At 35.4% G+C, this 25,618-nt stretch overlaps 1 protein-coding gene across 1 annotated transcript in view; it reads right to left on the bottom strand.

Annotated features, from left to right (window-relative positions):
* LOC109070296 overlaps positions 1-25,618 on the bottom strand; it is a 110,761-nt gene that overhangs the window by 68,804 nt on the left and 16,339 nt on the right. The window contains 5 exon segments of the mRNA XM_042769619.1: positions 9,608-9,821; positions 13,123-13,142; positions 14,599-14,670; positions 14,754-14,825; positions 17,010-17,081. Of these exon segments, the coding sequence (XP_042625553.1) occupies positions 9,608-9,821; positions 13,123-13,142; positions 14,599-14,670; positions 14,754-14,825; positions 17,010-17,081 (450 nt within the window).

Below are 25,618 nucleotides of genomic sequence, written 5' to 3' on the forward strand. Positions count from 1 at the left end.
ACAAACAACCACATAGCAACACCATGGAAACCACTCACAACACATAAGCAACAAACAACCACATAGCAACACCCTGGCAACCACCCACAATACATTAGCAACTTCATAGAAACCCCCTGACAACCACCCACAACACATTACCAACCGCATAGCAACACCCTGGTAACCACCCACAATACATTGGCAACAAGCAACCACATACCAACACCCTGACAACCACCCACAACATCCAAGCATCATGGCAGTAAGTTCTGCATGCACTGTTCATATTTTCTTTAAAATAAAATGCATTTCAGTATGTGTCCAAACGAGAAGAAACACGCATCAATGAGAACACACACACACACACACACACACACACACAGAGTGACCTACATTCACACAACAGAGCTCTATTGTCCAGTCATCCACAATTGTCTCCAAAGCACTTCATTAGCAGCATTTACTCTCATGCGCTGATATTTCACAATCTGAGGATAATAACAGGCCTGTGAGTGCTGAAGTCGGAGGATTCGCTGATGAATATTTCAAAACCCAGAGCATGAAAATTGCCCACTATAGAGACTGTCTTCTGAATAAGAACAGGTTGAATAAGAACAGGTTAATAAATGTGAAATATTAATGATATATTCAATACTAAAAGACTAACAAAGGGACATAAACACACCCAGGAACACTCTTTCATCACTCTCTGTTTGATAAAATGTATTAATTTAGTAGATCTAAAAGTGACTTACATTGCATTCATGCTAAGCATCTTATCAGCACGAATGTCTCCTGGAAATCAAACCCAACTGGAAATCAATTTAGTGTTGCAAATGCCATAATCAGAGACACGTGAACAGTAAAAGGTTCAGAGCTACAGATTGCCATGTTATGATGAAGAGTATAAAATGAGCCCAGAGTCTCCATCAAACATATGCATCATCCCATGGCGTCAAGTAGGGATGGCACAGTTCTCAATATAATATTGAATTGTTGGGTACGACAACCACGGTTCAATACACGATTGTGAATTGCAGTTATTTTTGGTTTTGCATTTAAATTTTAGTGTGTTTTATTCTTGTCCGAATTGTCTCTTTTTTTTGTGTACCCTTGAGCAACCGCATAGCAACAACCTGGCAATGACCAACTGCATAGCGACGCCCTGGCAACTACCCACAACACATCAGCAACAAGCATCTGCATAGCAACACCCTGGCAATGATCAACTGCATAGCGACGCCCCGGCAACCACCCACAACACATCAGCAACAAGCAACCGCATAGCAACACCCTGGCAATGACCAACTGCATAGCGACGCCCCGGCAACCACACACAACACATCAGCAACAAGCAACCGCATAGCAACACCCTGGCAATGACCAACTGCATAGCGACACCCTGGCAATGACCAACTGCATAGCGACGCCCCGGCAACCACACACAACACATCAGCAACAAGCAACCGCATAGCAACACCCTGGCAATGACCAACTACATAGCGACGCCCTGGCAACCACCCACAACACATCATCAACAAGCATCCTCATAGCAACACCCTAGCAATTACCAACTGCATACAAACCCCTGGTAATGACCAACCGCATAGCGACACCCTGGTAATGACCAACTGCATAGCAATGCCCTGGCAATGACCTACTGCATAGCGACGCCCTGGTGATGACCAACTGCATAGCAATGCTCTGGCAATGACCAAGCATAGCAACACCCGGGCAATGACCAACTGCATAGCAACACCCTGGCAATGACCAACTGCATAGCAACACCCTGGCAATGACCAACAGCATAACGATGCCCTAGTAATTACCAACTGCATTGCGACACCCTGGCAATGACCAACTGCACAGCAACACCCTGGCAACCACACACAACACATCAGCAACAAGCAACCGCATAGCAACACCCTGGCAATGACCAACTGCATAGCGACACCCTGGCAATGACCAACTGCATAGCGACGCCCTGGTAATGACCAACTGCATAGCGACGCACTGGCAATGACCAACAGCATAGCAACGCCCTGGCAATGACCAACTGCATAGCGACACCCTGGTAATGACCAACTGCATAGCGACGCCCTGGTGATGACCAACTGCATAGCAATGCCCTGGCAATGACCAACTGCATAGCAATGCTCTGGCAATGACCAAGCATAGCAACACCCGGGCAATGACCAACTGCATAGCAACGCCCTGGTAATGACCCAACAGCATAACGACACCCTGGCAATGACCAACTGCAAAGCAACACCCTGGTAATGACCAAGCATAGCAACACCCTGGTAATGACCAACTGCATAGCGACGCACTGGCAATGACCAACAGCATAGCAACGCCCTGGCAATGACCAACTGCATAGCGACACCCTAGTAATTACCAACTGCATTGCGACACCCTGGCAATGACCAACTGCAAAGCAACACCCTGGCAACCACGCACAACACATCAGCAACATAGCAACCGCATGAACAAGCATAGCAACACCCGGGGCAATGACCAACTGCATAGCGACGCCTTGGTAATGACCAACTGCATAGCAACACCCTGGCAATGAGCAATGACCAACTGCATAGCAACACCCTGGCAATGACCAACTGCATAGCAATGCCCTGGCAATGACCAACTGCATAGCAACGCCCTGGTAATGACCAACAGCATAACGATGCCCTAGTAATTACCAACTGCATAGCGACACCCTGGCAATGACCAACTGCACAGCAACACCCTGGCAACAACGCACAACACATCAGCAACAAGCAACCGCATAGCAAAACACCCTGGCAATGACCAAATGCATAGCAACACCCTGGCAATGACAAACTGCATAGTGACACCCTGGCAATGACCAACTGCAAAGCAACACCCTGGTAATGACCAAGCATAGCAACACCCTGGCAATGACCAAATGCATAGCAACACCCTGGCAATGACCAACTGCATAGCAACACCCTGGTAATGACCAACTGCATAGCGACGCCCTGGTAATGACCAACTGCATAGCAATGCCCTGGCAATGACCAACTGCATAGCAACACCCTGGCAATGACCAACTGCATAGCAACGCCCTAGTAATGACCAACTGCATAGTGACACCCTGGCAATGACCAACTGCAAAGCAACACCCTGGTAATGACCAAGCATAGCAACACCCTGGCAATGACCAACTGCATAGCAACACCCTGGTAATGACCAACAGCATAACGACGCCCTGGCAATGACCAACTGCATAGCGACACCCTGGTAATGACCAAGCATAGCAACACCCGGGCAATGACCAACTGCATAGCAACACCCTGGCAATGACCAACTGCATAGCAATGCCCTGGTAATGACCAACAGCATAACGACGCCCTAGTAATGACCAAGCATAGCAACACCACCCGGGCAATGACCAACTGCATAGCAATGCCCTGGTAATGACCAACAGCATAACGACGCCCTAGTAATGACCAACTGCATAGTGACACCCTGGCAATGACCAACTGCAAAGCAACACCCTGGCAATGACCAACTGCATAGCAACACCCTGGTAATGACCAACTGCATAGCGACGCACTGGCAATGACCAACAGCATAGCAACGCCCTGGCAATGACCAACTGCATAACAACACCCTGGTAATGACCAACTGCATAGCAACGCCCTGGCAATGACCAACTGCACAGCGACACCCTGGTAATGACCAACTGCATAGCGACACCCTGGTAATGACCAACTGCATAGCAACGCCCTGGCAACAACCAGTTCTTCAGTACAGCTCATAATGAGTTGAATATTTCAGTTTCAATGATAAAGTAGACAAAGTTTATTTGAGGTTGCTTTAAGATTGATCTAAGGTTTGTCTCAGGTTTCAGCCCAAATCATGAGACACTGACTATTTCATCATCTCCATGTTTCTCTAAAGGTCAAGCAAATATTGGCTGCTTATGGAGTCTGCTCACCTCTGAGGCACCATTAGATCATGATGATGAAGTGAACACTGCCTTTATGGGATTACAGACGAGTTACACACTTGTCTGCACTATATAAACAGCAGGTTATGTGAGAGAGTCAAGAGAACAGAATACATGGACTGGATAAACAATGAACATGACAGCAGTTTATGTGAAAGTTTTTACTAATAGAAACAGAAAAACAAACATATTAAAGCAGTGAATGAATATGTTTGCTAGAAAAACAAAGTTTGCTGGAAATGAAATTGTTAATTGACTTTTGTGTGTCAAGCATGTCACTAAGCGTATCTGTCTGCTGTTGGTCTTTCTCTCATCTATCTGTCCTCAAACCTGAGAGACAGACACAAACCCTCATCAGACAAACAGAGGCATAATGAGAGAATTAAACTCCAGTCACCATGGTTACCACATCACATCACCTGAGAGCCAATCAGCCCAGAGAGGCAAAAATCATCAGATGACAGAAGACATGCAGTAGATCGAGTGTGAAACAGATTTAACAGCAAAGTTTGATTATTATGCTTTTGCATATCAAATATGATACAGACCTTATAGGGTAAATTAATGCTTATGGTCTTATTGTGAACAATGCATTTCACTGCATGCAATTTTATTGAGAAAAAAAAAGAAGTATATAATAACAAGCAGATTCATAATTTGAAACATTTCAATCCTCACGTCAAAAAACACAAATGTATAACCTGAAACGGGTCAGACCACAATCTGCTCTTAAATCAAACAATTAGTGTTAAAGAAAGATCTGTGTGTAGTTTTCTAAGTGCGTATGTCTTTTACATTGACACTTTAATAGCAGTGTAGAGCAGAACATAATGGAGGCTGTATATTTTTACTATAGTACAGCGTCCTGTAGGATCTACCGCACTAACTCAATCCATCAGCTGTGTGTGTGTGTGTGTGTGTGTGTGTGTGTGTGTGTGTGTGTGTGTGTGTGTGTGTGTGTGTTTTAGTTGGCCGGTGGAGTCAGACGGGGCTGTTCCTGTCTCTCTCACCAGAGAATCTCCACGCTGCCAAGAGCAACATTACCGTATATGTTCCACTCGTAAAGTAGAGCAGCACCGTTTGTATGTACAAGGAGAGAACGGCGATTAATTGAGCGGCCTAATCAGAAGAATGTCAAGAAATCCATCACGAGCCTGCAGGAACGACTCTTGGAATGAGCGACAGAAAATAGAGAGGAGGAACTAGAGTCTGAGCACATGACAAGCAGTCCAGTGTGTCCTCATATTCACCTGACACACTGTGACAGCTGTCAATCAAACATATCACAAGAGCAAATACAGCACAGAACGAACCGTGAGTCCTCGATCACTTTAAGAACTGTTTTACATGTTTCTACACTCACCATACAGAAATTTAATATATAATATGACACAGTATATTGCTCTATATATAGATTCATATTGCCATTTATGTTACCTATGAGGCCATATATAATTTTTCACATATGTACACTCTCTGGCTAGATGAAGATATAAGTTTATAGCATATATATAATCTCCATAGTAAACTTTGTATATGTACATATGTTAATAATATTGACATAATTTTTTTTTTATGTCAACAATATATATTTTATTTATATATGCAAGTTTATCAAAACAACATATATACAAGAAATCAGTATGTTTATGTTTTGTTTTCATGTTGTTGTTAGTAAAGTTTTTTTGTAGTTAATGTTTTGTTAATAGTGAGAATTTTTAAGATTGATGAGATTTTGAGATTTATGTATTTTTATAAAGATTTAATAAATATAAATAAATTTTAAAAAAAATTTTACCAAAAACTTAACAATTTCATAAAAAATATAAGTCATATTATGTGTAAAAATAAAACTTACATAAAAAAAAAAAAATGTTTTTACTTCACATGACAATATATGTCATATTATGTGTAAATATTACATTTGCATATGGGAAAAACAATATTTAGGCCTATATATGAGATTTATGTATTTGAATTGCATATACATCTGTGCATTTGGATTGTACTGTTGTAACATAAAATAATCTTATTGTGATGCATGTTTGTCAGTCATGCAGAAATGAAACGGGTCTGATTACTGTAATAGTGCTATTTAACTGAATGTGCTTTAAATACACAATAACCAGGTTAATATATTTATCATCAGTAAATCCAGTTTGTTTGAATCTCATACATTTTAACTGAATATTGCTTGCTCCGTAGCGAGTCATATTTGAACCATGTTCATACTTTTTAATGCATTTAATTGTTTTCGTAATGAACAGATTTATGCTGATACAAAGCAATTTGAATAAGTGCATTTTGAAATTGTGATTCTTTAAATAAAATCAAACAGATACACATAGTTAATAAGCAGCTATGCCATGATTTATTGAGTGTAGAAATCTGACCGGTTTAATTTGAGTATGGCTGACAAATATGCACCACGTCACAAGTATATTAGTTTAAAAAATTATAATCCAAATGCATGGAAAATTTAAATGTAATTCAACTACATAATTTATATAGCTAGGTCAATTAGATTTTAAATGCAATATGCAAAATGTCATTATAATATGTAAAGTGGCAATGACAGGTGAACATGTTAATGCAATCACCTCAGAACGCATTTTTAAGTCCACATACATTCATTCTGCAGCATGCAAATATAATTTCAATACAAATATTACTTAATTGTGAGAGTAAATGCATTTAAGGAAAAGGGCATTTTAAAAAATCATCTTGCCACCCTTATTGCATTAACAAATAAAATATTCCTCCATTTCTGCAAATGCATTTTTCTAATTAGAATGCATTCGGCTGTATATTTAATTTAAATGTTAATTCTAGCGAAGGAACTGAAAATTAATTTATTACGTTTGAATTTACAATTTTGCACCAGATGTCACACAAATGGCTATGGGAAATATAAAATCAAATACACAAATTTTACATGTAATATTTGTATTTTGCATATTGCATTTGAAAAGTAATGCTTCCATATATAGTATATTTAGTAAGAGTAGCTCTAGCAAAATGATTTTATATCCAGTGAGGCTATTACACAGCATTAAAATAAATGTAGAGTAGTGTTTAACTAATCTATCTGCTTCAGATCACTTTCTAATCAAACTTCAGATACGACTCGCTCAGCTAGTCCTGAGATTATGAGTGAAATCCGAAAGGGAATTTAGTCAGGAGAGAACGAGGCAGGACTACAGAGCAGATGATTCATATGACGGCTGAATGAGTCAGTGTCTCCCCTGCATACTAATAATCACACGACTTTACTAACGAAGGGAAATTAGCGCTGGTGTGAAGCTGAGGAAACACCAGCGCTCCGGCCTGTGCAGAAAACTGCTTGTTGACACTGAGAAACATATTTCTGTCGGCACTTCATCAATATTTATGCTCAGACGTTTCTGCATGGTGAGAGCTAGTTGAAGTAATTAACCGCCACATGGTTCACTTTCACACAAACTGACTCACTCCTGCTGTAACTGTGTCTGTGTGTGTGTGCGTGTGTGTGTGTGTGTGTGTGTGTGTGTGTGTGTGTGTGTCTGTGTGTGTGTGCGTGTGTTGGGAAATGGAGAGAGCCTGAGGAAGAGGCACGGTGGTCTGTGAAGTGCTTGAGAGTCGGCATGTGGTGCATTATCGCCCTAATTACCATGCAGCATATGTTTCGTTAAGCGCGCTAAACCTGCCGAACTCTAAATGACTGTTCACATATGCAAGCCAAACCTCTGCAGGGACGCATGGAGCCGCTGGAACCTGGCCAGCGCAATTCACTCATGTCCTTTGAGATCTCTATCAAGGGCACTGATCACACAAGGTAAAGGTAAAGATTTGTGCGCTCCATTTTTAATAAACGGCATAAGCATTTCAGGATTTTAGTTATTTCATTTGAAAAGGTCACTGCTGAAATCATATTTTTCCACTTCATGCCAAAAGTACCAGACCGTAACCGTCATTGAAGCATATTTAAAATAGCTGATTCTTAACTATTACTGTACCCACAATAGGGTGCAGGACTCTTTGCACACCAGACATGAAGAAAACACCTAGCAACCACACAAAAACCCTAGCAACCACCTAGAAACATATTCAAAATTAGTGGTCAACCAATATATGCTTTTCATCACCAGATTATCAATATAACAACATAATACACACTCTTTGCCTCTCTCTAACAATATAGCATGTACTGTATATATAATTTTACAAATCATTTGATCACACTGCAAAAAGTCATGTTCTTCCTGAGTATTGTTTTCCAGACAAACCAATTAAAAAATTAAACAAGTGTGTCTTTTATGAGTCAATCACTGATTCATTCACTCAACCGATTCATTCCGAAACAGACAGAAAAAAGCAACTGCCTTTATGAATGAGTCATTGATTAATTCACTTAAACAATTCATTCGATTCATTCACTCAACAGATTCATTCCGAAACAGACCGAAAAAAACGGCTGCCCATACAAACAAACAATTTGTTTGATTCAATCAATCAACATACAACAGATTCATTCCGAAACAGACCGAAAAAAACGGCTGCCTTTATGAATGAATCATTGATTCATTCACCCAACCAATTTGTTTGATTCATTCACATAATCAATTCATTCCAAAACAGACTGACCCTGCGTTCCATTCGGAAGGGCTCATCCCTATGCCCTAATCCCTTCAAAGGGTTTACCCTTCGGAGTGAGAGCTTTGAAGGGTTGAAGGGTGTAGGGGACCAAACAACTTGAAGTGCCCTTCTGCGTCATCATCACGTGCCCACACGCCGTCGTCATGCAAAGAATCTGCGCAAAAGGAATCATGGGAGCCCGAAGTGTCCATCAGTTGTACCCTTCGTAAAATCCTTCATTCCGCAAGGGCCCTTGAAGTGGCCAGTTTTGAGCACTTCGGTTTGGAACGACCCTTCAATATGGCGGCCATGATTGTTTTCACTCCGAAGTGACCTTCGGAGGGCGATATATCCCGTTTGGAACACACCGAGAAAAAAGCGACTCCCTTTATGAATGAGTCATTGATTCATTCACTCATCCAGTTCATTCAACAATACTGACAGTGTTGCCAAGTCCATGGTCTATAAATATATTAACTTGATTTCATTTTGTTCAAGTTCTCAGAAAACAAGACTTCACTTGTTCAGTTTGCATCTCTTGATTTAAGGATGTTCAGATATCTGTATTGGAAAACAAAACAAAATTCCAAAACAGACCGCAAAAAAAAGAGGTTGCCTTTATGAATGAGTTTGCCTTCACTATGAAAATGATTCAGTTATTGATTCAGTGATTGCATTGATTCATTCACTCAACAGATTCATTCCGAAACAGACCAAAAAAACCAAAATCACATAAAAACAATTTATTCATTCACTCAACCAATTAATTCGCTTAACCGACTTATTCCGAAACAGACAGAAAAAAGCAACTGTTATTGATTCATTCATCAACCGATTCATTCAACGACAATAACAGCATTGCAAAGTTGCTGCTGTTTGTTTCGACACAATTGCGCTGATTTTTATATGCATACCTGGCAACCCATTCAGAAACACCACTACAGTTTGTCACGCAGAGACGCGCAGCATGTAATTTGCCACAGATTAGCAAAAAAAGGCTAAAGAAAGTGGCTATGAATACGATCATGTCCCTCTCACCTGGTAATGAGGCAGCAGTCGTGAATGATGCTGTCCTCCACGTACAGCCCTCTGTCTTCCAGCGTGTGGACAGGACGCTGTTCGTGGCTCCAGGACAGTCTGACGGACGGGTCGAGGTATGAGGCAGTGCACTGCAGGGGCAGACGGTCCCCGGGGAACACCAGCTGCCGCTGAGTCGGGATGAGCTGCAGGACGGGGAGCTCCAGCGGGCCGTCTGAAAAACAGACTCCTAAGTAATTCAACCAAAACTAAACACTTAACTAAATGATTTTGAACAGCATCACTTTTATAATAAGTAATTCAAAAAAACTTAAAAAACATAACTAAAAAAACAAAAAAAAAATTCACATTAATTGATCTAAGTTAAAGTTTTTCATAGTGAAACAACACTCACACTTACTTCAGAAAATATCAAAATCCTATTTAGTGTTACTAATCCTAAAACGCTGTCATATTAAGTTCCATAAACTTCCATAAAATCATCACTATTTGAACACATTTTGAACAGCATTTCATTTGTCATAATTATACATGCAGCTTTAACAAGCTCATATTAAAGGTGCCATAGAATGCAAAAATCTCTTTTATTAGGTGTTTGAACACAGTTGTGTGGCCGCAGTGTGTAAAAACAACCAGCCTGTAATGGTAAAAATCCACTCACTCATTGTTTTATAATCCCACAAAAATCATAAACAGTCTCTCCACACGAGCAGTTCCAGACTATGGCCTCATACACGGTGAAAGTCCTGCCCACACAACACTCACTTATACCCAACACACAACCCATATATATACTCATCGTTCCGCCACTGGAGGTACAATGTCAGCGCCAAAGAGCTGTTAAAAGTGTTGTGTGTTGGTCATTAAAAGTGTCATGTGTTAGGATGCACCGACGGATATAGGAGTCTCCATAGACTGCTGAGGACATGGTGGTTAAATTTAATTTTCAAAGGAAATGTCCCCGAAAAAAAAAAAAAAAATACAGAAAAGTCCTATACATTTGTGCTAACATTTTACGCCAGACAAACGAGGATCAGTTCGTCGCTGGAGCTGAGCAAAGATTGCTTCTGAAAGAGGGATTGGTACCAATGCTTTGTGCGCAAACGTCCAGACTCCAGACAAAGTAAGCCTCACGCATCATAGTTTGTTTTCCGAATGAGCTTCTTAGCTCTCTGTAAGGCTAATGTTGCTAAAGCTACCATTGTCTCTGCCTGTTTTCACTAATGCTGCCTTCACGTGCTACCAGAATGATCGTAAACAGGAATGTGGTAGTTAAAAATTGCGTTTGGAAGCAATGTGAGGATCAGTAAACACAAACATCAACACCTAAACCTTAACACCAGTATGAGCCCGTTGAAGCTCCGCCCTCTTCTGAGAAGGGAGGCAGGAGCACCAGCTCATTTTCATTTAAAGGGGACATACACATTAATAGCCCATTTTGGCCAACGCATTTGGCTTATACACTAAAAAAGTGGCAAATTTCAACAAGCTATAAAAAAAAATTAATTTTTGCTGTATTTGGAGATAAAACTCCACACACAATACCCAAAGCGTTACGGAACTTTAAGCGGTTTCATCATCACAAGGAGATTTTTTTTGACTGACGGCCCATATGGTATAACGACAATACATTGTTCGTTATCTCGAACATAACGAAAAGTTCTTCGTTATGGACGACCATTTAATCTCGACATAACGAACAAGTTTGTTTTCTCGTTTATAACGACCCTGAAGTTTACGGTGTATAGAAAGAACTAAATACTCATGAATAACACGAATCTGTTGGCCTCTTTTGCAGGGTTCGTCTGTAGCATATATTTCAGCAAATTTTGCGTAGACATAAAAATAGTTGTCTACAATATAACGACATATGTACTGTTGCTAAAAATGTACCGAAACTCCAAGGATTTGACAGTCATCTGATTTAGACCAGCCATGCAGGCGCGTTTTACTCTGGAGACTATAGTAGCAACGTAAAAGACTGTCTGACAATTCTGTATTATAAACAATGTCACTGTTGATTTTTTCCAGAGAACAGTACAAAACGAAACGTTTGGTTTTGTTGTTGTAATAACATGTTGTAAATGGCAAACCGGTTCACATTAGAGTGATGGGAATAAAATCACTTTTTTAATTTCCCTTTATACTGAAATAAAATTATATGAATTTGTAATTTGTAGTAGTCCATTAGGTTGGCAGATCTCATGTGGTACAAGCTTCTGCTTATGGTGTTGAAAATGAGCGTTCATGTCAAATGTACGGGTAAATGTATGGTGTGTGTGTATGAAAAAAAAACTGCATTCACAAAAACATTACCGAGAACAAACTACTGAAGTAAATTTCGCTAAATGGATTTTACATAATACAGCATACATTTCTCATCTCATATGGTTAACAATAAAGGATTAGTAATAGGAAAAGAAGTCACATCACAGCTACATCGTTTTAAATCCGTCTACTGTAGATAAACAGAACATCTCGCTTATTACTACCTAATCATTAAAGTTGTAAAATTTCAAATTAAAATTAAATTTAAATTAATCATAGCCTAAAAGAAGCACAAATATACGATTACATTGGTGTCAAACAGAATTACAGTGATGTCCCCAACCTGTGGTGTTGCATAAAGCAGATATTGATGAAACATAAAGCTTGGTGAAAGCTCATGCATCTAGCAGGAACTTAATACAACAAAATATCATATTGATCTCAGCATTTAACACTTTATGATTTAAGGTCAGTAATAAAACAGAACTGCACAAATTATAGCGAGCACGAGGGAAGGTCCGCTGTACAGTAAAGTGGATCGTATACAACACCGCCATCAGGTATCATTCAGGTCTATAGGCCACCTGCTGGCGCCCCAAACAAAAAAGTTTGTGAAACTTCTTAAGAGAAAATTAAGTGCGTTTTTAAAACGAGAAATACGACTGCGTTTATGTCGGAGAAAACGAAGAAAATTAAGTCGTGATACACGAGGCACAAACGAACTTCGTTATGTCGAGAATAAACGAGAAAAGAAAATTAAGTCGTTATAACGAGAAAACAAAACAGAAAAAAAAATTATAAAATGCATGGCGCTAGAGAACGTCGTATCCGGTACAGACATAGAGAACACTTAAAATTATGTATTCAATCATTTCTATGGCCACCCACAACCTTTGAACATACTGGGGGCTTATACTGAGGGAAACACATATGCAATATTCTGTACGTTTCATACATTGGGAATTTAAATATAATATGTAATATACTATTATATATAGTAAACCAAATATTTTATTATTTTTATTGTTAGACTAAAAAAAAATCTACATTCTATATTAAACAATGGCTGTTCTTATTAAAAAACACTTTATTGAATCTGAGTGGATAACACATCAAAACACAACAAAACTCATTCAATCAGATTAGAAACACCATCAAACATATGATTCATAATAACAAAATTTCCTTTATTCAACACCAGATTACAACAAATGAAAATAAAACAGAATTGGTGTTTTTGCCCTCACCCTGATTTCCTTTGATTGATCTTAGTGGGATAACGACATGCAAATACCACATCATCAGTGGTACATAATTCTCTTTCCTGATTTCTTCCTCCCTTGCCTTAATACCCCAAGTAAGAAAAGGGCTCTCTGTTTAATGTTTTGACATGATTTTATGGCTGGTGAACATCAGTTGAAGTCTTACCGCAGGTCAGCTCTGCTCCTGAACGCGACAGATAGAAGAGACTTGGCAGTCCAGAAGACGAGTCCCGGAAATTACAAGACGCACACGGATTCATTCCCACCCCACCGGGTCACGCTTGAGATCTGATCCACGCCCTACACACCAGCGCAGCGCTGACGTCCGAACAATAGATCTGTGTGTGCCCACGTGCCCTGATTTACTTTTATTCTGGTAATGAATACTAGCATCCATCTAGTTCCCCTGCATTACTTTGACTGGACTGACAGAGAACAAAACTGGTAATGAATACTAGCATCCATCTAGTTCCCCTGCATTACTTTGACTGGACTGACAGAGAACAAAAACTGTTCGGATGAAGTTAAACAAAATAAATATAATAAATTACTTGCGATTCTGACAAACTTAATAGTTAAAAACACCAAAATGAGTAAAACTTTATCTAAAATTAAAGTGAAAACAGACCAAAATCAAAAAAAATTAAAAAAAATAAAAAAAAAAAAACAAAAAATATTAACAAAACCATCAAAAATTTTTAAACTAACTAAAATTAAACTGAAAACATAAAAAAATCAAATTATTATTTACCATCATTTTTTTTTAAACTAAAAAAAACTAAAAAATAAAAAATAAAAATAAAAAAAATAAACAAAAAATAACAAAAAAAAACAAAATAAAACCATCAAATCTAACTAAAAAAAAAACTAAATAAAAAATAAAAAAAAATACAAAAATAAAATACAAAACCAAAAAAAAATAAAAAAAAAAAAAAATCAAAAAAAAAATAAAATATAAAATTCAATTTACCAAAAAAAAAATCAACAAAACAAAATATTAACAAATCCATCAAAATTTCTAAAACTAATTAAAATTAAAGCAAAAACATAAAATATAAAATGAAATTCAAATATTAACAAAATACTACAGTTTAGTAATTTAAGTTATTGTAATTTTGTTATGTGATTTTTGCCATTTTTTATATATTTTTCAACATCGCTTGTATTTATTTCAGTTCTAGTTTTATTATTTCAGCAAACTGCCTCTCATTGTTCTCATCTATCCACAGAAGGTGTAGGTTGTAACAACGGATCTCTTTGTGTTTGACATCAACTCACATAATCTGTGATTGTGTAGCACACATCCAAGTGAATTTTATTTGTAGAGGACAAATGTGGCCACCGTTTATCAAAGTTTGAGAGATTAAGCACAAACAAGCACCGAGTTACTGACGCTCAGACAAAACGTGTTACTTTCATAACCACCCATTTAAACAGCAGAAATCAGTGCAGAAATCTCACAGCGCTCTGAGAGACGGGACGTGTGTGAACAAACCCTCCGGCAGCGTGGAAAAGATATTCCCAGATAAATTCCTGAAAGACACACAGACGTTATGCACAAACCTATCCCAGTGACATTAAAACACAGCTAGAGCAGGTGTTCAATACAGACTCACAGTTTGGAGAGACGGCTGAGGTCAAGAAACATATCAGCAGAGAAACAGCCAATCCTGTTGTTGGAAAGATCCCTGCGCAAACACACACACACACACACACACACACACACACACACACACACACACACACCACACCACACACACACAGATGCACACACACACACACACACACACCGCAGATGCACTACACAACAAGACACACAGACACACACACACCACAACACACACACACCACACACACACAGGGACAGACAGACCACACACAACACACACACACAACACACACACACTACAGACAGACCCAGACAGACACACACACACACACACCCACACACACACACCACACACAGACGCAGATGCATACAGACACACACACATAAACAACACACAAGCACACACACACACACAGACAGACACACACACACACACACACACACAAGACCCACACACACACACACACACACACACAGACAGACAGACAGACAACAGAGACAGACCATACAGACAGATATGCATACAACACACATACACACGCGGATGCACACACACACAGACACACACACAAACACAACACACACACACACACCACAGACGCAGAACACACACATGCACACACACACACACACACACACACACACACAGACGCAGATGCATACACACACAGACACACACACATACACAGACATACACACACACAACACACACACACATACAGACACAACAAACACACACACACACACACACACACACACACACCAGACACACCGAAACAAACAGACACACACACACACACACACACACAGTATGTTTTTTTTTTTAAATAGTTTTTTTTCCCAATTCCAAATTTTAAGTTTTTTTTTTTAGTTTTTTTTTTTAGTTTGTTTTTTATCTAATACTTAAATTTTATTCCAGCTTTATTTCAATTAACAAAAAACAATTTTTTTAAGAGTTTTAGTTTTCCATAACAGCACTGCTTCCAAGACCAATTGATCTGACTGTTATCTGACTCATTTCTGTTTATTTTTACACAAGAGAGTGTAAAAAATCTCCATTAAATCACTCCAGCGATGAAAGATCAACCCGGTTTCTGGATCGGCATCCATAGCTGAATCGGCTACTTTTATCAGCTGCATTTCATCGTTCAGAGTTGTTCGAGGAAAATATGAGCGAAGTGCTTTAGGAGCTGGACTCTAATCTTAGTGGCTCTCCAATTACTCCTCATTCATTCAGACTCTGAACCCGCAACCAGCGTATAATCGGCCGTCTGCTGACCACAGCGCTGAACTTATGAACAAACCATGCATTCAAGAGGCCGGCGAGAAGCGTAATGTCCCGTCTGTGTGTGTGTTTGGACGTGCAGGTGTGTGTGTGAGCGCTGTAATGAGAAACATGCGCTGCTGCGGTGCAGTGGGAGCGGTTCGGTTCGGTTCGGTTCAGCGCTGTAATCATGGGTTGGGAGCTCTTAAATTAGCGCTGAGACCTGCCGCTTAAATTATACACGCATCCAGCAGCCTGGCACACGCACATCCACAATCAGCCGCTCAAATCCAGCAATCAGTGTCACATTAAACGTCTGCGAGGCTCCAGCGTCTGCATGTCGAGAAGATAAAAGCCTCTTCACTGAAAAACGAACTTTCAGATCGGCTGCAGCTCTGATTCTCAAGAGTTCTGCATAAAGATGTGTGCTCCGATGCAGAAGTTTAAAAACACTGCATGCTTTTTCAGTTTTTGCTGCTTCTGCTGTTAAATTTACTATAAAGTGGTGTCAAAATGTCCATTTTTGGTTTCTATTTACTAAAGAAATAAGCCCCAAGAAGCCATGGTTTACAGTGAATTTATAACAGCTTGTTAGGCACTTTTATAAAACGGTTATTCCATATACATAGTGAAACCGAACAAATAAAGTGTAATGATATTAATAAAAACAGTATTCTTCCACCAAACAATGTAGTTCCTCAGAATCAGGTTGCAACAAAGTGGTTGCCGAGCAACACACAGAAGTAAACAAAGGTGTGTGTTTGTAGAGTAATTTACAACAGTTTCGAACGCGGCTCAGCCAATCAGAATCAAGGACCGGAACTGATTTGCAGCGGAGCACTGAGGCTGTGACAAATCATCTTTGAGCAACACCAGTTTGAGGTAACTTCGTCATGTTTTAAGAGATTCTAGATGTAGAAATATTTCTAGAGGCACTGTAGCACCTAGTAAACATGCTGATTGTGGGGTTAGGTATTTATTAGGTATAATCATACGTACAGTCTCCTCAGAGCCGTCAGGCCGTGAAAGGCACCCGGGGTGATTCTGCTGATGAGATTACTGCTGAGATCCCTGAAGACACAACAGATGTGAGAGAGGGATGAAAAACAGTCCATCTGTGAGCATTCAACATGTTAAAGGCAGATCAATGAATAAACATCTCGGGCAGTAAGATGTTAAAATATTTTTCTATTTCAAATAAATGCAAATTAATACTTTTACTGGTCAAAGATGCATTAAATTGATCAAAAGTGACTTTTTATGTTACAAAAGATTTCTATTTCAAATAAATGCTGTTCTTTTGAACTCTCTATTCATCTGTGAATCCTGAAAAATAAAATGTATCACTTTTTCCACAGAAATATTGTGCAGCACAACTGTTTCCAACATTGATAATAATCAGAAATGTTTCTTGAGCAGCAAATCATCATATTAGAATGATTTCTGAAGATCATGTGACACTGAAGACTGGAGTAATGATGCTGAAAATACAGCACTGCGTCAAAGGAATAAATTACAGTTTTACTGTATATTCACATAGAAAACACTTATTTTAAATTGTAATAATATTTCACTATTTTTAATCAAATATTTTTTATCAAAAACATTAAAAAAAATTCTTACCCACTCAAAACTTTATTAATCTTTTTAATGAATAAATTTGTGTTATATATTTTTTTCAAGTTAGTATATAAAATTCCCATTTCAGTAATATTTGTGCAACAAATGATCAATATTGTTACAAAAAGAGAGAGGTTTGATCTATAACCTATAAGTTATATCCAAACTCCAATGAAACTCATCAAATCTATGGAAAAAAAGTTTCTGCAAAAAAAAAAAAAAAACAAATAAAAAAAAAAAAACTGAGTTTTTCTTTTTTTTTTTTTTTTTTTTCACTTTTGAGTTTATATCTCACAATTTCAACTTTGTAGTGAAGTAAAAAAGATAAAAAAAATAATTTGCTAAATTGTTTTTCTCCAAGTTTGGACTTTTTCTCTCACAATGGTGAGTTTAAATCTCAAAATTCTGACTAATTTATTGCAAGACAAAGGTCAGAATTGTGAGGAAAAAGTCACAATGACTTTTTTTTTTTTTTTAATTCATTTTCAAAACCAGCCTCACAACCAGCACAAAACACAAACCTCAGTGCGTTCAGCTCAGACCGAGCGTCTCAGACTAAGTGCACTAAAAATACATGACGCAGCATCATAATATGGCTTTCCACTGAGGCCAAAACAAACTTCCTGAAATTGTGTCTCTGTGTTTCCCGTGTCCGAAGGGAGTGACAGGAATCTGAAGGAGGACGGAGTCAAACACAAAACATCTGCAGACCTTCAGAATCAGCAGGAAAACTGTCACGAGACAGACTTCTGGCCTTTCATAATCCATCTTTCTTGGAAGATCGGACGCTTCTGCTCTCCTGTTTGACTGTTTGCAAAGCCACGAGCAACAAAACTGCCTTTAATATGTATTCACATCACTCAAGCTGGTTATAAATCACAGTTCTCAGGGTTTCTGGATTGATTAAATGTGGTTAATGTGAAATATTTAAGGCTCAAGTGTGACGGTCATTACTGCTGATAAATGTCTTCTGTCCGGCTCTAATGGTGTGTGACTCCAGAAACACTTCTGTTCAGCGCCATTAAACTTTTCCGTTCATCCCACTTGTTTCCAGAGCTTGGAGAAAAAGAGTTTGCATGCCATCTTTCATAAATGCATACATAGGAATTTAATGTGTTGCATATGCATCTGTGTTAATCATAATGCAAAGCCATATTTAACCCTCATGTTGAAATGAAAATTAAATTTGGCGTCTTCTTATTTTTACATATATTTTTATTTATAAAATATGCAAATGTATGAAAAATAAAATGCATCACAGTTTCCACAACAAAGAATATTGTGCAGCACAACTGTTTTCAACATTGATAATAATCAGAAATGTTTCTTGAGCAGCAAATCATCATATTAGAATGATTTCTGAAGATCATGTGACACTGAAGACTGGAGTAATGATGCTGAAAATACAGCTGCACATCACAGAAATAAATTACACTTTAACAGAGATTCACATAGAAAACAGCTGTTTTAAAATATAATAATATTTAAAAATGTATACTGTATTTTTGACTGAACAAATGCAGCCTTGATGAGCAGAAGAGATCATAAAAATGGTGTTTTATTAATTTGGCTCTCCTTTAAAAATGTTCACATTAATATGTCAGCGGTTTCTCTTAGATACACTAAATGGACTCAAACATTTCTCCTGAAATCAGACGATCTGAGTTGCTGTCCAAACCATCCTATAGCTCAGAAACCCACAATTACATCAGAAACAAAGAATAAAATGACCAGACAAAATTCATATGTGCATGCAGTTTTCTAAGATGAACAATAAAGATTTCCTTTTGGAGTGTAAAGAAATAAGGGCACAAGCAGTAAATGGGCTGTTATGACCGGTAATGACGGTGATGTGTCCTACAAACCGGGCCAGTTCTCATCAGCCAAATTATGACAGTAAATAATGATGCTATTCAGAGAAAAACAGGAACACACACTCGGCTGTAGCTGCTGTTTTGAGTTGGGACGGGAAGCTAAACTGGTGTAAAAAGGTCACCTATGCATCCGCTGTGACATCATCGTCTGAAAGCGTTCCTCCAGTAACGAGGCAGTCATTATGAAGACACTCCGAGCTGGACTGATGACCTCTGATATATATAACTCGATGAACGCCGACAGGACGTACAACATTACATGTGATCGCAGTCCAGCAGTTCTCTGCTGTTGACATTTCTAATTAAATTCAGGCATGAGCTCTGATAGCTAAAGTCAACATGCTGAGAGCGCTAAGAAACGCTGGCAAAGCCCCGAAAACGAGGATTTATTTGCTGAGGAAATATAATACAGTGTGTATCCTGGTGCATTTTGTGGTTTGACTAAATTAAAATTACTCAATCAATCAATCAGTCACTCACTTTAGAGATTTCATCATAAATTCATCTAGCGGCTGTGGAACTTCTAGAATTAATGCAGATCACACTTAGAAAATTGTATAATTTATTTATTAATTGTGTCAGGAAATTTAATTTAATTGGAAGATTTATTTATTTATAAATGTATGTATTTATTTATTTATTTTATTTTATTTTATTTTATTGTTGCTGTCAATTTATGTAATTAGTATAATTAAGGGCAAAAAATCAGCCCAGCAACAGACCAACAATAAAGTAAGAAAGAAAAAGCAGAGACAGAATGCAAGAATGGCCTATTTAATATTAGGGCTGTCAAATGATTAATCACGATTAATCACATCCAAAATAAAAGTTTTGTTTACATAATATATGTATGTGTACAGGGTATATTTATTATGTATATATAAATACACACACATAAATTATATATTTAGAAAATATTTACATGTATATACATTTATATATTTATATTCTTATATTTTATATTATATATAAATATATTTAATATATAACATTGCTTAACATATTCTTAACATATACCATGCATGTGTGTGTTTTTATATACATTAAATATACACAGTATACACACATATATTATGTAAACAAAACTTTTATTTTGGATGTGATTAATCGTGATTACTCATTTGACAGCCCTATTTAATATATTTTATTATCAATTAATGCAGAATATTTACTTATTTATTTACTTATTTATTGTGGCTGTAAATTTAATTCCATTTGGAAGATTTATTTATTTAGTTATAAATATATTCATTTAAATTGTATTTATTTATTAATAAATGTATTTTTATTATTGCTGTCAACTTATGTAATTAAGGGGAAAAATCAGCCCAGCAACAGACCAACAATTAAAAAAAGAAAGAAAAGAAAAAGCAAAGACAGAATGCAAGAATGGCCTATTTAATATATTTTATTATCAATTAACACAGATGACCATCAGAATATTTATTTATTTATTTATTTATTTATTTACTCACTCAAACATATTTATTTGTTTATTTATAAATGCATTCATTTATAATTTATTTATTTATATTGGCTGTCAATTTAATTTAGTATAAATTAAAATAAATAAATAAATCAGCCAAGCAACAGACCAAACAAATAAAAAAAAAAAACAATAACAGCCTATCATATCTATATATCAGCCAATAGAAAACACATTTTGGTGGGTCAGGAATGTTAATATCAATTTAATTGTATTGAAATTAGTCATTAAATTAAATGAAATCCATTAAATATAAATAAAAAAAAAAACACTCAAATAATATATCTAATCATCAACCTCATCTTCTCTGCCCCTGCACTAATTAAACTGACCTTTAAAAACTGACCCGGGTGCTTTTCAGTAATTAACAACCTGCCAATGACCCAATTAAGTGATTTAAATAAAGTCGCTTTCAGTTTAGGACTGTAGCTTACGTTTTCCAGCTCAACTAAATTATTTTTATTTCTATAAAAAAGCAAATTAACAGTGCCACGGGAATCAATGTACGACCAAACACCAAAAAGTACCGCTGCAAGCCTAGTGTTCATGTAGTAAAGTCAACTTTTAGCTTAAGGTGTGCATCTAAACGATCAAATGCATGCAAAAATGTGTCAAAATGTTATAATATATTATTAATATTAATATGGTAATTAACTTTAATATATTCAATATATTTATCCCATTGGAAAACTGTTGTTGTTATATATTATTAATATTAATATTATGGGAATATAGTAAATATACTGATCCGTTGCTATCCGTTGCTATTATATATTTTTTTGCTATTAATATATTAAAATTACGTTAATATATGAAATATACTGATCCCACTGGAACAGTTTTGCTATTATAAATTATTAATATATCATTCTATAAATTATAATATATTAAATTAATATAACTTAAATATGTTAAATACACTAATTTCACCGGAAAACTGTTATTATATATTATTAATATTAATATGGTAATTAACTTTAATATATTCAATATATTTATCCCATTGGAAAACTGTTGTTGTTATATATTATTAATATTAATATTATGGTAATATAGTAAATATACTGATCCCACTGGAAAACAGTTGCTATTATATATTTTTTGCTATTAATATATTCATATTATGTTAATATATTAAATATACTGATCCCACTGGAACAGTGTTGCTATCATAAATTATTCATATGAATATATCATTATATAAATGATAATATATTATATGAATATAACTTTAATATGTTAAATACACTAATTTCACCAGAAAACTGTTATTATATATTATTAATATTAATATGGTAATTAACTTAAATATATTAAATATATTTCATTTATTAAATTAAAAAAATAATCATAAAAATATTAATTAAAAATTAATAAAATTTATTTAAAATTACATTTTTATTATTGCTATCAATTTATGTAATTACTATAATTAAGGGGAAAAATCAGCCCGGGAAAATGTTGTTGTTAAATATACTTAATATGCATATTATGTTAATATAGTAATCTTACTGATCCCACTGGAAAACTGTTGCTATTATATATTATTAATATGCAACTTTGACAAATGCTGTAAATGTAGATTCTACAGCCAAACCAAAATCCAGTCTGAACGCGTCTGACACAGAAACAGATTCTGATGATTTGGGTTTGCTTTGACTCTGACTGAACGCAAACCATCAGCAGCTCAATACACGGCGCGACTATAAGAACTATAATAACTTAACGATGGAGGACGAATCAATCGCTGAAATCACTCAACTCAATAAGAAACACACCAAAAACCCCCACACAAAACATATTATATTAATAAACAATCACTGCTGCCGTGAAATAAACTATATTTGGTGCAATGATGACGTGTCTCTCCATGTATTTAACCCTCACCGCTTGTGATCGCATCATCACATAAATAACAATATATTATATTCATATAGTTATAATTAAATATACCCATTTCACCAGAAAACTGTTGCTACTACTGTATATATTATTAATATTAATATATTAATATTGCTTTAATATATTACATATACTCATCCCACCAGAAAACCGTTGCTATTAAGTATTATTGACATTAATATTAATTGTAATGTATAAATATATTAAACATACTTATCCAACCAGAAGAACTGTTGCCATTATTTTATTAATATTAAAATGTTATTATTACTTTAAAATATATTTAATATACTTATCCTACTAGAAAACTGTTGCTTTTACAAATTAAATTAAATTAAATTAAAATAAATTAAATTAAATTAAATTAAATTAAATTAAATTAAATTAAATTAAATTAAATTAAATTAAATTAAATTAAATTAAATTAAATTAAATTAATAATTTAGTTAGCAATATTGAATATAGCTTTAGATCAACAATATTTTTTTTTTCAGGCATGTGTATATATATCTATATATCTATAAAATAAGATACTCAACAAAAACACAAATGCCAACTTAATGCATAAAAATTATATAATATATATAGTTTGCATGTTTTTTTGTTTAATATTGCATTTCATACATCAGGTTTTTATGGCTTTTATTGCTGCAATTCAGTGATTATTGAGAAACACACAAATAAACCCTACAGATATTAAACCTATAGACAATGCATAATCAAGAAAACACAAAAAAAAAAATTATAAATGCATAATCAAGAAAACCCAAACTGGTTCAGCCCAGTAAATGTTTATCTTAAATTATTACTAACAATATAAAATATAAACAATTTAAAATTGATATAAAATCATGAAAGATTTCACAGCAAAAATACTTTACTTGATTAAAAAAAATAAATAATAATAATAATAATAATAACTATCAATCAGAGGACAGAAATATATTGTGTACAACAGCTCCATCAGCAAAATTATAATCATGTTGATAATTTATAGGCCCTAGAAATGTGTGTATCAAATATGATAATATATTCATAAATAGACATTATAATTATTGTTTAACAAAAATATTGCAACAAATTTACTGTAAGTTATGAGAGAATAAAATGTTTTTAAAATGCAGCTAAAATGTTGTAGTATGCATTACCAAACCATCCTGAGGAATACAAACATACAAATCAAAAATAAAATTCAAGTTTAAAAAATAAAAAGAAATCACAAATTTGTATTATTATAAGATTATTTATTTATTTATTTATTCATTCATTTATTTATTTTTTAATGTCTCTTTATAGGCTTAAAATGCCAACATAATAGAACATTAGACATAAACAAGTCTTCCTGTTTCCTCACAAAAATGCATAAAATAACACTTTATTTCAACACTTTCTCTCCCCCTTTCCAACCCTGTGCAAAGCATGCTGGGAAGTGTAAAACTTATTTTGGGATACTTTATTGAAACATGTTCTATCAAAATAAAAACACTGAGTTAAGCCAAAGTCAGTTTAACATGATGCAACCGAGAAACCTGATACAACGGTGTTAAATCAAAATGAATTATTTAAATAAAGTCAACAGCATCAAAATGTATTATTTATTTCTTTATTTTTTTGTCCAGATCTGGATAATACTGATGTACAGTACAGGTCAAAAGTTTGGAAACATTACTATTTTTAATGTTTTTGGAAAGAAGTTTCTTCTGCTCATCAAGCCTGCATTTATTTGATCAAAAATACAGAAAAAACAGTAAAAAAATGTAAAATGTAATATTGTGATACATTATTACAATTTAAAATTAATTGTTTTTAAATTTATTATACTTTAAATTATCATTTATTTCTGTGATGCAAAGCTGAATTTTTAGGATCATTATCACATGATCCTTTAGAATATCATTCTAATATGATGATTCATTATCAAAGTCGGAAACAGTTCTGCTGCTTAATATTTTTTTTCAGAACATGTGATACTTTTTTAGGATACTTTGATGAATAAAAAAAAAAAAAAAATCTTCCCTAAGAAGCTATGTTTTTAAAATATAAATATTTTGTAATAACAATATACACTACTGGTCAGTAACTTGGGGTCAATAATTTTTTTTTCTTTCTTTTTTTTAAATAAAATCAATACTTTTATTCAGCAAGGATGTGTTTGTTAAATTGATAAAAAAGTGATAGTAAAGAAAAATATATTATTAGAATATATATTATTAAAATTTTTTTTTTTTTTGAATAAATGCAGTTCTTTTTAACCTTTTATTCATCAAATATATTAGACAGCAGAACTGTTTCCAACACTCATAATAAATCAGAATATTAGAATGATTTCTAAATGATCATGTGATAGACTGGATGTTACATGTGACACTGAAGGCTGGAGTAATGATGCTGAAAATTCAGCTTTGCATCACAGGAATAAATTATTTTTTTAAAGTATATTCAAATAGAAAAACTATTATTTTAAGTTGTAATAATATTTCACAATATTACTGTTTTTTTCTGTATTTTTGATCAAATAAATGCAGGCTTGATGAGCAGAAGACACTTCTTTCAAAAACATTAAAAATAGTAATGTTTCCAAACTTTTGACCTGTACTGTATGTTTGCAGAAACACAGACCTGAACACCCGATAATCAGATATGGAAAAACATATTTCTGCTGATGGATGGGCCTCGTTTCATAAATGTGTGTACAGTATGTATGGTTTCTACATGATGGCAGCCAA

Source organism: Cyprinus carpio, chromosome A13, assembly GCF_018340385.1.
Source record: "Cyprinus carpio isolate SPL01 chromosome A13, ASM1834038v1, whole genome shotgun sequence".
Classification (NCBI taxonomy): domain Eukaryota; kingdom Metazoa; phylum Chordata; class Actinopteri; order Cypriniformes; family Cyprinidae; genus Cyprinus; species Cyprinus carpio.